This window comes from Eupeodes corollae, chromosome 1 (genome assembly GCF_945859685.1).
Source record: "Eupeodes corollae chromosome 1, idEupCoro1.1, whole genome shotgun sequence".
Classification (NCBI taxonomy): domain Eukaryota; kingdom Metazoa; phylum Arthropoda; class Insecta; order Diptera; family Syrphidae; genus Eupeodes; species Eupeodes corollae.
This window is the reverse complement of record NC_079147.1, coordinates 310,919,426-310,932,236: the sequence shown is the minus strand read 5'-3', so window position 1 is coordinate 310,932,236 and position 12,811 is coordinate 310,919,426. Positions and strand designations below refer to the sequence as shown.

The 12,811-nt window shown below is 36.5% G+C and overlaps 1 protein-coding gene across 3 annotated transcripts; it reads left to right on the top strand.

The window, feature by feature from the left end:
* The first annotated feature begins 1,855 nt into the window (after window positions 1–1,855).
* LOC129942979 (probable helicase with zinc finger domain) lies at window positions 1,856–10,940 on the top strand. Of its 3 annotated transcripts, XR_008781136.1 has the most exons (8): window positions 1,882–1,985; window positions 3,401–3,455; window positions 3,543–3,896; window positions 3,959–4,475; window positions 4,536–6,325; window positions 6,376–9,274; window positions 9,332–10,660; window positions 10,763–10,940. XR_008781136.1 is itself a non-coding variant. In XM_056052168.1 (7 exons), exons 3-7 carry the CDS (start codon window positions 3,579–3,581, stop codon window positions 9,958–9,960), a joined length of 6,153 nt encoding a protein of 2,050 aa, XP_055908143.1. In that variant the 5' UTR covers window positions 1,856–1,985; window positions 3,401–3,455; window positions 3,543–3,578; the 3' UTR covers window positions 9,961–10,731. The 3 variants fall into 3 exon arrangements, 2 of the variants coding, with proteins under 2 accessions (XP_055908143.1, XP_055908144.1); XM_056052168.1 differs by lacking the exon at window positions 10,763–10,940 and having other exon boundaries at window positions 1,856–1,985; window positions 9,332–10,731; XM_056052169.1 differs by lacking the exon at window positions 10,763–10,940 and having other exon boundaries at window positions 1,879–1,985; window positions 3,401–3,479; window positions 9,332–10,731.
* Window positions 10,941–12,811: the final 1,871 nt, after the last annotated feature.

Below are 12,811 nucleotides of genomic sequence, written 5' to 3'. Positions count from 1 at the left end.
AAATGTCGAAGAGTTGTTGAAAACTGTTTCGGACACCTTAAATCAAGATTTAGGACAATCGGAAAGGGACTTGATAAAATCAACATCCAATGCTTGCAAAATGCAAACAATAATTCGCATAGAGAGCAACCGGAACAATCAACACAGGTAGATGATGCCAGAAATACACCTTCCATTATCCGAAATGCCATCAAAATGCAATTAGGTAAGATCACAAAATACCTGTACAACAAATGTACACATACTGCACATACTTAAGTATATACACATTACATATCTACAATACGCAACATATCGACGAACGCAACGTCGCGACGCATGGTGAAGTGGTGCTTTTGTATAGCTCACACTACACCGTCTTCTCCCATCGCGCAAAATACTTCTTGTATGTACATACATACATATGTACATATAACATTTTCAATATACTAAAAAAACACTAAACAAACATTTATTTTAAAAACTTTATTTTTGGAACAATTTTAAAAAATTAGAGTTAAAGTTTTTTTCTTTTCTTTGCAGCCCGGAGCCTTGACGGAGTAGCCCGCGATGAACTAGATGCAGACTCGGCCGACGGAGTTTCTACATCTTCTTCGTTCTGGGATGAGGTTGCCCCGCAGCTCAGACTCCTTTTCAGCCCAGAGTTCGAGCAGGTACTCCTCATCCTGGCTCCCCCACAGTTTCCTTTTTTTATTTTTTTTTTCTTCCATATTCTGTAAATAAAAAAAAAAGCAATAATTCTTATTTTGTAAAGATAAATTGTATAAATAATATTACTTACCACGGCCAAATTGTTTTGATTGTTTAAATATATGTATATGTATAATTGTTTTGAACAAAATTTCAAAATAAAATATTTGTTTTGACAGCAGCCTGTTTTGTTTCCATTTATTTGATCGCTGAATGTTCCGAAAGGTTTGTTTGTTTTGTTCAACTTTGAATTCCAACTAGTTTTCGAGAGGTTTTATATAAAACATGTTGTTTACGAAACCTTGTCGTTTACAAAAATGTATGGGAAAACTTGAGTTTTCGATGTAGGTTTTCGGCGAAAACCGATAATTTCTCGAAAACCGGGTTTTGGGGTTGGTGTGAAAAGCCTATTAGTCTCGGTTGCGATTTTGTCACTGAATTCCTAGGCCAGTCGCTATTTCAAGACTTATAAAACTGGTAAGAATTATTATCAAAACATTGAAACAAAAACAAATAAAATGTACCTGTAATTTTAAATTAAATTTAAAAACAATTTGTCAAATTTATTTCCACATTTTACGTTGATACAGAATTACATTTAAAGTACGCGTTGCCTCTGCATTAAATTCTTTATTTAAACTAAATGACGAAAATCCATTTTGGAATCACATTAACTGCAGAAGACGGAAATCCCATTTTACATGATAAAAAAGCTCTGAGCAACTTTATGTTCTTTGCCTTCACCTTATCAGCAATATTTTTAAATTTTTGGCTTTCAGTTTTCTAATTTTTAATGAAGACGTTAGAATATTTGTTTAACCTGTCGGCTCAACTTTCCACTACTACAGCACGAATTTCGACTCATGTTTTTTTTTATTTGATAGATATGTGAAAATAAATAATAACTATACTGCTTCTTTATAGATTAACAGAGATGATGTTTGTTTAAAAAAAAACTGACAATTTACACATAAAACACGAATTTTTAAACATGAAAAGCACTCCTAAATTGTCGGCAACTAAATTACTCAGTTTGCTCCAGGCCCAAGGCTGCCTTACGCACTGCATTCCCGACTGTATGTTACTATTCGAACACAGCCCGACGAAAGTCAAATTGAACCGATTTGTTTTTTGTCAGCCATTTTTACCTTCCTTTATTATAATACAAAAACAACAATGAAGGAAGAAATAGCAAAGAAGTGTTTTTGTCAAATTGTTTGCAATCCACCCGTGAAGCTTTCTTGAAAAATGTAAAATGGTGATATTTAGAATATAAATTTAGCCCTAAAATAATGGTGAGTTTATTCCTAATATGTCCACCTTCAAGAAAAACAAAAAGTATTTAGGAAAAAAACAATTTAATATCTGAAAATTAAAACTTTGTGATAGAGAAAATTGTGATTGCAAATGACAGCTGTGTGTGGCACAGTTGCACAAAATTTACCGATGAATATAGGAATCTGTTGACAGTTCCCCTTGTTGAGTATTTTTAACCTTACTTTGGTTCTGCGAACTTAAATTTTTGTTGCAGTTTTGATAAAAATAATAAACATCTTTTTAACATTTGTTATATTCATTCGAATTTTAATTTGATTTGCTACAAAATTAAAGTACCCCTAAAACTGGAATGGCTAATGGATATCTACGAATTTCCAGCATTATGTGTACCTACATACCTGGCATCTAGTCTGGACTACCAAATTAACTGGCTTTGACAAAAAAGTGTTAGCTATTCAATGTTCATATTAATAGCAAAAGATTTTGTTATTTAAACTAACCAGATTAAAAACTCGTACTCGTCAGATAATTGGAACTTTTAAACCCTATGATCAAACTATTTAACTCTTTTTTTCGAAACGTACCTATAATCTATCTTTTTAGACGTCCTATAACGTATATACATTCTTTAGGTATACTATATAGGAAATCTAAACAAATTGTATGTACAAAATGAATGTAAGCAAGATTGCTTTTTTTTGTTTATAAGAACCACAAACAGTTTTTCAGAGAAGAAAGTTTTGTTAAATTTGATGTTGGGCTCTTAAAGTTTGACTGATATTCTGCATTTTGACTACCTTTTCCTTTAGTTCTAGATCATTTTTTTTTTCTATGCTATTACTTGTGGTTTTGATTCACACAGTGTCTAGATTGTTTCTCCTACTACACTATTTTTGGAAAAAAAGGATTCAGTCTATTCAACAGTAGCCACCCTTTTCAGAATTGTATCGTAATCGAAATGTGATCCTTATACATGGAGTCATAGAACTTATTGTCAAATTTAAGTTTAAGTACACTTAATAATTTCCAATAATGAATTAAATATATGTGGTTTTATGGACTAGAAGGAAACTTTAGATTTATCATTAACGATACAAGTTTTTTTGGCGCTTGTGGTAATTTGGCAGAAAGGGCTCGTTAGGTTAATTCTGAAGAGTTCTCTTCGGATACTACTTCTTCCACATAAAATTTTCCAATGCGATAGTCGTTATTTAGGCGAAACCATCCGACTAACGTAAACACAATCCAAGAACCCTATAATTGTGAATTTAACTAATTGTTTTTGTTTTTAAATGGAAATGTATTATTGCAATCTGTTGTAGACACATGTTGGTTTACATTTGGTTCTTTTTTTGTATAAACCACGATGTTAAAGAATCTTAAACATTTGAAAAAATTAGTATCTTAATTATATGTAAATATTTTTTTCTAGATTATTTATATTAGTACTGGAAAGAAGTTACTTATTTAGCAAACACAAACTCAAAGTAGGTATATACATATATAATTTGGTAAGGATATTCGCAACGTAATTGCAACTAACTCATAAATTATACTGCATTATTATTCTGCAGAAAATCTAGAATAGTTTTTTAAACTGAAAAATCGAAATGGCGGAGAAGGAAATGCAGGCCCATGACATGGTGCGTAGGCGTAATTGGTCGCGTGCCATCGCTCTGTACGACCAAATTCTTGCTCAAATTTCCGGTTCGACTGCTGCCTTAACCAAATCGCAGAAAGACAGACAAATTGCATGTCTTCTTGGGCGGTGCGAGTGTCTGCTAGAACTAGCAAAATATGAAAACTGTTTAACAGACGCTCGCAGGGTGCTAACATTGCTTGCTGCTGATCAAAATGACTGTATAGCCAGTGTTTCGAGAACTCGCAGATGGTTGATTCATTCCTTATGCAAACTGAGAAAATTTACGGTAAGAAAGCAATAAAAAAAAAAAAATTCAAACTATTTTCAAAAAATAATTAAAATTTGTAGGAAGCGGAGCAAATAGCAAAAGAATGGATAAGTGAAATTTCAGGCCAACCAAGTTTCGCAGATATATCGAAAACCATAGAAAGATACAGAACTATAATACAGATGGTCAGTGGACAGAAGGCAAATCAAAAAATTCCGTCGTCTCGTCTAGATGATGAAATGTCGATGCTTGATACAAAACTTGATCATTGGGCAACTAACAATTTGCCCTTGGACAAGTTTAGCAAGTTGTTGAGCAATAAAGGGCTTAAAAAACGGGAAAACAGTGGCCACAACGGAGTAGTGAACAACAGCAGCAGTAGTTGCAGTAGCAACAGCAGCAACGGCGCTGGAGTTCCTCTGAACACAAATACCGCCATTATTCAAAAGACCACGGAAATGTTGGATAATATAAAAATTGAAAACAGCGATGGAACAATTTCATGCTCCTACTGTGCGATATCGTGCATGAGTAAGAACGAACTGCGACAACATTGTCAAACCGAAAATCATCAAAACGTCATCATGTCCGACCAAGGTAAGTACTCTCACGCGAGGTTATGTCCAAATTGTTATTTATTTGTAAAATTTTTCAAAGGTCGCGATTGGAAGTGGCGGCCCCCTCCCCGTGGTTTCACATTGGACACCTACATATTGTGTGAAAGTTTTTCCGAATCACAATCTTGTCATTATGGCAACCAGTGCGTAGAAGCTCATGGCTTGGAAGAACTTAACGAATGGAAGGAGAGGTTCGAATATCGAAGAATGAGATTGCAAAGAGCGTGTGAAAAAGAACTCTATGGCAAAAGCTACACAGAGGAAATACTCGAAAAATGGATACAAGCAACTAGTCCGGATCGTATTATGCGTGAAAAAGTAGATGACGTGGAGGATGTTTGCAACAATGAACTTGTTACAAGCATCAGCTCAAAATCATCGAAACGTGAATGGATTTTCGTATTAAAGTCGACGAAACCGCTTAAAGCTGTGGCACTTCTGCAAGATGCCCATCGCAACCACTTTGCGATAAAGTCGATAATTTCCGCAGACAGAAAATCGTCTGACCTAAAATCCGACCAGGAATGGGTATCCACAACGTTCAATGATAAGAATGTAACAAACTCTGTTGATTTCTCGCAGCATCGTTTGGAACAAAAGATAACAATTGAATTTAACACAGATATTTATGGAACGTTTCGACAGTCGGTATGTTTTGATTTTGACGTCGAGCCGTTATTGGTTAAGCATCTGTGTGTGGACGTTGTTCCAGTTGGAGATGCAGAGAAAATCGAAGAAATCAAAAAGGATATAATCAATTCCTCATCAACTAGATGGGATGATTCAAATGCTAATTTGGTAAAATTCGAGACCACAATAGGAACTCATTTGAAGACTGAGGCATTTTTAAGTGATGTGAAACATGAAAAGGAAATGCTTGAGCGTTACCCTTGTCCCCGAGCTGCTACTTTTACACTTACCCAGTCAACAATAGTAGAGAGACGTCTTACTCAGAACAACTATAGTTCCCGCATACACGAATTACTGTATGTGGAAGAAATAGCTCGATATGAACAGATTGCACGCTACAATCTCACTACAAAACTAAAAATAACTTCCAACTATATTTTAACACCCGCCGGAATGGCCACAAGTACAGCTAAGTATTCCCTATCTGGTGAGCTTTTTGCTCTGATGACCTTGGGCAAAGATATCTCAGAGGACACATCTGCAGGGCGCTTGATTCTATCCAACTGTTCGAGTGTCCACGTTTCGGCTCTGCAAAGTAACGAAACAAAAGACGTCAACAAAAAACGTGACGTATTTGAAGCAGTTATTGAGGACAAAGGGAAAAACGTCATCTATCTGAAACTATCGGCCAAGTGTGTAGAGAGTATGGCTCTTAAAGCTGACACTGATGCCGAGGTGGACATTCAATTTCAGTTGAATCGACTTCCCTACTGCGAATGGCACAATGCCGTAGACAAAATCACGGATTTTAAAATAATTTTCCCAGACACCGAAATCGAGCCAAATATTCCATGGACCCCGAAGAAACAATGGTCCGAAACCAGTGATCTTAGGCTGAATGCTAAGCAGAGAGAAGCAGTGAATGCTATAACGACCCAGTTGGGAGTTAAACTGCCACCCATTCTTTTGATTGGCCCCTTTGGAACTGGGAAAACGTACACACTGGCACAGGCTATAAAACAATTGTTAACGCAACCGGAGGCGAAGATTTTGATTTGTACTCATTCTAATTCAGCTGCTGATCTCTACATCAAGGAGTACCTGCATCCGTGGATAGAGAGTGGAATGGAGGAAGCGAAGCCTCTCAGAGTGTATTATCACAAGCGTTGGGTAGCCACGGTGAACAGTGTCGTTCAGAAGGTAAGAATTTGTTCTATATATTGATTAGTTATTAATATTTTTCCTTTTAGTACTGTATAACAGATGGTGTTGGTAACTTTAGGCGCCCTACGGTGGAAGATATAATGAAACATCGCATTGTTGTTGTCACATTAAGTATATCGATGGAGCTCTCAACATTGGGCCTTCCCAAAGGCTACTTCACGCATATATTTCTCGATGAAGCTGCCCAAGCAATGGAATGTGAAGCAATTATGCCTTTGGCTCTAGCCAACGAGAGTACGCGTATTGTTTTAGCCGGAGATCACATGCAAATGAGTCCGGAACTCTTTTCGAATTTTGCTAAAGAACGTAAACTTCATATATCGCTACTAGAGCGACTGTATGATCATTATCCGTCGAATTTCCCATGTAAAATTCTACTCTGTGAAAACTACCGAGCTCACGAAGCTATTATTAAATTTACATCTGAACTTTTTTACGAACAAAAACTAATAGCGTCTGGAAAGCAACCGCGCCACGAGCGTTTCTACCCATTGACGTTCTTCACTACCAGAGGTGAGGACGTTCAAGACAAGAACTCAACAGCTTTCTATAACAACTCCGAAGTGTATGAGGTAGTGGAGCGAGTATGTGAATTGCGGAAAAAGTGGCCTCTTTCATGGGGTAAAATGAACGATGCCAGCATTGGTATTATGACTCCATATGCCGATCAAGTATTTCGGATACGGTCCGAGTTGCGTAAGCGTCGTATGGGTGGAATTTCAGTTGAACGTGTATTAAATGTGCAAGGCAAGCAATTCCGAGCAATATTTCTTTCGACAGTTCGGACTCGGCGCACTTGTATGCCGAATAATAATTCTTCTAGCACATCGGTTAGTGACGACGCCGATTATGGATTCCTCAGCAATTCAAAACTGCTTAACACGGCTATAACTCGAGCACAGAGTCTTGTGGCGGTGGTAGGAGATCCTGTGGCTTTGTGTTCGATAGGTCGGTGCCGTAAGGTTTGGGAACGTTTTATAGAAATTTGTAATGAAAATAAGTCTCTCTTCGGAATAACATGGTCGTATTTACGTTCGCAGCTCGACGGAGTTGAGTTAAAGCGCAGCTATGTACTTAATCCATTAGCTCCTGAATTTATACCGCGTGCTTTGCAACCCGAAGCTTATTTGCGTGACCAAACAGCAATGTATTTATTAAGTGGCAGCAATCAGCATAGCATAGCAGGCGCACATCATCAACCCAATAATCAAATTCCTTCCATGTACGGTAATTTAGGTGGTCCCTATGCTATGTTGAACCAATCTCAGATGGCTCAAGTTGCAAAATCTGCACACCACACCCAGTTTCATCATGGCAACATTCCTATGCGACCAATCGGTCCACCGCAACACAATCCAAGTTTTAACATGCAAGCCCAGAATCGGCCACCAGCGCACATACCACAATCACAACAACAGTTTCCTCCTTACATGATTTGGCCCCAACAACAACAGCCGCAGCAGCAACAAGCCAATGCTAACGTCCCCAACCAAATGATGCGACCAGCTTATCCGGGCCAGCAGCCTCCCATTCAGCCGCCTCAAACCCAGAATCCCAACGCAAGCTTGTGGGGACCCCCACCGCAGAATAATCCATGGGGAGTGATTCCAAAGTCAGGTGTGCCGAATCCCAATCACCGCCTCCCAAATCAAATGCCAAATTCGGTGTTACCTCAACAAAATACTTCTCATAACTTAACTATGTCTAATGTACCACGCAATCAAGTCGGCGTTCAATCACTGCAACAGCACCAGCTGCCAAACTCTGGACCGTTACCAGTTCCAAATCAATCGCAACCCCCGATTCGAGGTCAAAATGCGGATATAGGCTACATTAAGAAGTCGCTATATCAGCACCCAAATCCGTCTGCAAACATTGGGTACAACAACCCAATCAACCAGCCGATTTTGCTTAACAATCGATTGAACAACTCGTTTTCGAATGGACCCATAAGTCCTGCCACTGGCGGTCCTGGTCTGGAGCCTTTCGTAAGACAGGGTCAGAATGTACCTCTGAATTTGCATCATCAAAATAGTGTGATCGCCGCCAACAACGGTGGCGGCCATAAAGACAAAGATTTTCAGTTCTTGAACAACGTACATATTCCCGTCAATATTGGAGGATCTCTATTTCAGGCACCGCCTACAGCCTCGGCTGTGCAAAACCCAACATCTCATTTGCCAACTTTTCAGGAATACAGCTCCCTTTTGCCGCCCAATATGACGATCTATGAAATGGCTTTCGAACCAAAGGAGTCCCAGTACAAATGGTACCTAAAGCTTCTTGAAATTCATGGTCAAGAGTCTGCCAACAAATTCACCGAAATTTTGCGCCAGGCAATGGGAATAATGCATAACTCGAAACCCAACAGTGTTCCTTCTCTCCAAACAAACCAGCAGCAACAATTATCCATGCAAATGACCCAGAACCAACATCATCAACATCATCATCAACAGCAGCAGCAGCAGCAACAACAACAACAGCAACAACACTCACTTTCAATGCCCCGATCTTCAAGTGGTTTCGCAGGACCACCGACAAATCTCTTAGCATCTAACCGCGGTGGCTCGCCACCTCCATCCACTGAGCCTTCAATGAACTTCAATCAACAAATTGACATGGTATTTAATTCGTTAATGAATGGCAACGATATAAGTCAGCCGATTTTGCGAGAAATATTGGGAATGGTAGGTAGTGCTGGTGCAGGTACTGGTGCTGGTGTTGGACCTAATGTTGGAACTGGTGTTGGAGCTGGAGCTGGAGGTATTAACAATACAAGTATTGTTCCTAGTGGAAATATGAATGCTGTTAATATTCAACCCAATGTTAATATGATGGGGAAAGAGTTCCCTATTGCTCTCCAACAAAAGGCTGCTCCTTCACCACTATTTCCAAATCAACAAAACGTCATGGCTGGAAACAATGGTAAATAAATTTTGTAGCACTTTATAATCTATGAAATTAAAATATCCGCACATTTAGATTTTTTGTTAGGAAATGATCTCCCAGGTACATCAACACCACGAGTTGAATCAGTGCCCCTCTACCGTCGGCAAGTCATGAACAATGGAAACTCTAGCTATCACGGTTCCAATTCGTCTTCGTCGACTGCTCACTCCATTGCATCGTCCACACCCGACAATCTTTTGGACAGCGGTATCGGCAGTAGTAACCAAATGCACTCGTCCGGCAATCTTATTGACACTATTTTTAACATCACAGCATCTAACGACTTGTCAGCGGCTGCTGCTGCAGCAGCTTATCAAAACAGTTCATTTCAGAAGTTGTTTTACAATAACTTTCCCCTAAAACTAAACGATTTAGATATGAGAAATGAACGATCTCTGCAACAACAGCCGCGGCAGCATCATATCTCAGTTATGCATCCACAACAGCAGCAGCAAGTCCAAATGCAAATGCATAACCACGGCGAGCCACGCAACACAACCTATGCAGCTGTGCTGAGTCAAGGGAACGTCGTTCCAAACTCTCAACTTCATCAACTCCATCATTCGTCCCAAGGACACGTGGTCAGCGACGAGAAAGATCCATTTGCTGCAATCAGAGAGCTTGGTCAAGGTACCAATGGCTTCTACAATTATTTTCAATAGACATTATTTTATTTAAACAATTATTATCAATATTCTAGGCCTACAATTAGTTAAACTCTTAAGATAAAAAATTAAAGCCTAGTAAAACAAAAACAAAAAAAAATCAACAAAAAAAATGAAAAATAAAAAAAAAATATTGTGAATATTTTAAAACTAATAATTATTATGAAATAGTTTATTTGCATTTCGCTTATGTTCTTTTCAGTAAAAAAAAATTAAACAAAAAAAAAAAAACATAAATACACAAACTGAAAGAATATAGTTCATAGAAAGTGATTGAAAATCATAAATTGGCATAACAACATATATTATGTACTTCAGATAAATGTAGTTATAATTTGATTAAATAAAAAGTAAAATAGTTTGTAAAAACGAACATTAAAATATTTATATATATGTATGTAGAATTTTAAGTACAAGGAAAACCCTACTATATAAACATACAAAAATATAATTATTATATATAAAATATTTGTATTCACAACAAAATAAACTGAACAACCAAGATCAACAAACAAAAAACACAAAATACAAACAAAAATTATTATTGGATATGCGCACTTTAATTGTTGACATTTTTGTATTTAATAGAACGGATTGATATGCAAAATGTTAACCGATGAACAAGAAAAAGTTACAGAATCATGTTTCAAGATTATTAAAAAAAAGCAAGTAAAAAAACGTGAACAAATATTTTTAGGTAAGATGATTAAAATACAACATTTCTAAATGTAAAAGATATATTTAAATATATTTAACCTACATAGAGAATTTCAAAGTTGTTTTCTTTTTTTTTCTTAAGTTCTTGAACCATAAATATTTAGTTTTGATTATTATTCTGAGAAAACAAATTACTTGACGACTGATGAATAAACAAAGTGCCTGAAAAACCATTCATGGGATGTGATATCATGTGAAAGTGTCAAACGGAAGGATGTCCAACAATACTTAATGCAGCGGCACGTATACATACATATGTGCATAGCTTGTAAGGTAATTTTATTTTATTTCCCATTGATTAAATTATTTAACTGCATTTTATTAACAATTCATAAGGTTTCTGGAATGTGTATCTTACAGAGAAAATATTCCCTTTTTCTATCAAGATCTTTCATATTCTTCTCTCTTTGAACAATTCTACTTATATTCTATTATGTGTTTTAAAGTATCTTTTATAAGTCAATTTTATTTTGAAATACCATATCCTTTTTATATGATTTGATGTAAGTAAATATACGAATGGCTTCTTGTTTTAATTACTTACTTAAGTACTTAGTTTGTTGTGCATACGGAACAGAGACCAACCATATTTGCTTTTAAAATAAAGTCAATACTAAGTCCTTGTCTTAATGACAATATAATTATTTCTCGAGAAAAAGTGTGCGTGTGCGTGTGAACAGTTGTGCAAGGAACCTTCAATAGTTGAGTTTCAGTCTAAATAACATCGATATCGATCAAAAATTTAAATCGATGTTTTAATTTCTATTTCAATGTTTACGAATTCAATTCAAAGTATCTTACACGAAACAGTAGAGAATATTATACGGGAGAATCTATTTCTCTCTAAATTTTGACCGATCCGATTGCACTAACTTCAAACCTTCTAGGAATGCGTATCAGATATCCCTCAATCCCAACTTTCGGCAGTACTCTGAAGTACTACAGAGATTCGCTCTACCATATTAAATTTATACCATTGAATAATTACAAAGACCGATACAATTTTTAAATAACTCGCCGTGGCGATACTAGCGCAATATGAACAAAAGTGTCGCCATCTTGAGAAGGATATGCCCAGTGTCCTTCTAAAAATACATACATTAGGTGGCGCAACAGTCTATGAAGAACCAGTGCCTAGTGAGCATTCCTGTGTGCGAGAAATGTTGTCAGGGATGGAAGGGACCTACAGTTTATATGCCGAAATCCGAACGGGTAATTTTGAGAAAGCACTTTTCATGACAAGAATTACTCTTAAGGTGGCATAGGCAGGGATTGAACCCAAGACCCCTTGCATGACAGTCCAACGCACTAACCATCACTACCGGTATCCTTCTATTTGTTATTCAATGGTTATACAAAAGTCTTTGATCGTGTGCATTTTAAAGAAATAAATAAGTTCTATTAAACATTGGAATTTTCCACAAAAAAAAAGTAAATAGTTTTTTTTTTTAAATATATTTTGTGTTGGCAATGTTCTAAAAGTAAGATCCATTTGTAACATTACATAATAATAAAAAGTTAATAATAATATTGTAAAAAGTGTTGGTTTGGTTATTAAAGAGATTTTGATATAGTGTTTGTCTTATTTGGAAACATTGAGGTGCTACCTTACCTTTTTTTTCGTGAATTCATGTTTCTAGTGAAGGCGATATTGGCTCCGATTTTGAATAATTTGATGCCTGAATAGTTGGAGATAGGCTTAAATTGGTAAAGTAGTTTAAGTTGGAAACGGGTGAGTTTCAGATGTTTTAGTATCAATGTCTACATGTTTGTTGCATAGGTTTCTAATATGTCAAGGAGTCCACATCAATTTTTATTTTTCGAAGATCTTATAAGCTTTTATTTATTACGATATGATGGCAGTATCAGTTGTTCATATCGTAATAGTATTGAAATTCCATCGAAAAATGTGATGTATTTGAGGAAAAGCTAAGCTACGAAACAGTTAAGTTTTTAAAATCTTTAATTCACAACATTAAAATTTAGCTTAGAAACATACATTTCTAAAATCGAAAACAATCTCTTTCTTACAAACATTGTGGCAATCTAACAACTTACTTAATTTGCACTGGTTTTGCATTGATGAAAAAATAATAAAGGCTGGAAGATTATAATTATAAAAAAAAGTTGC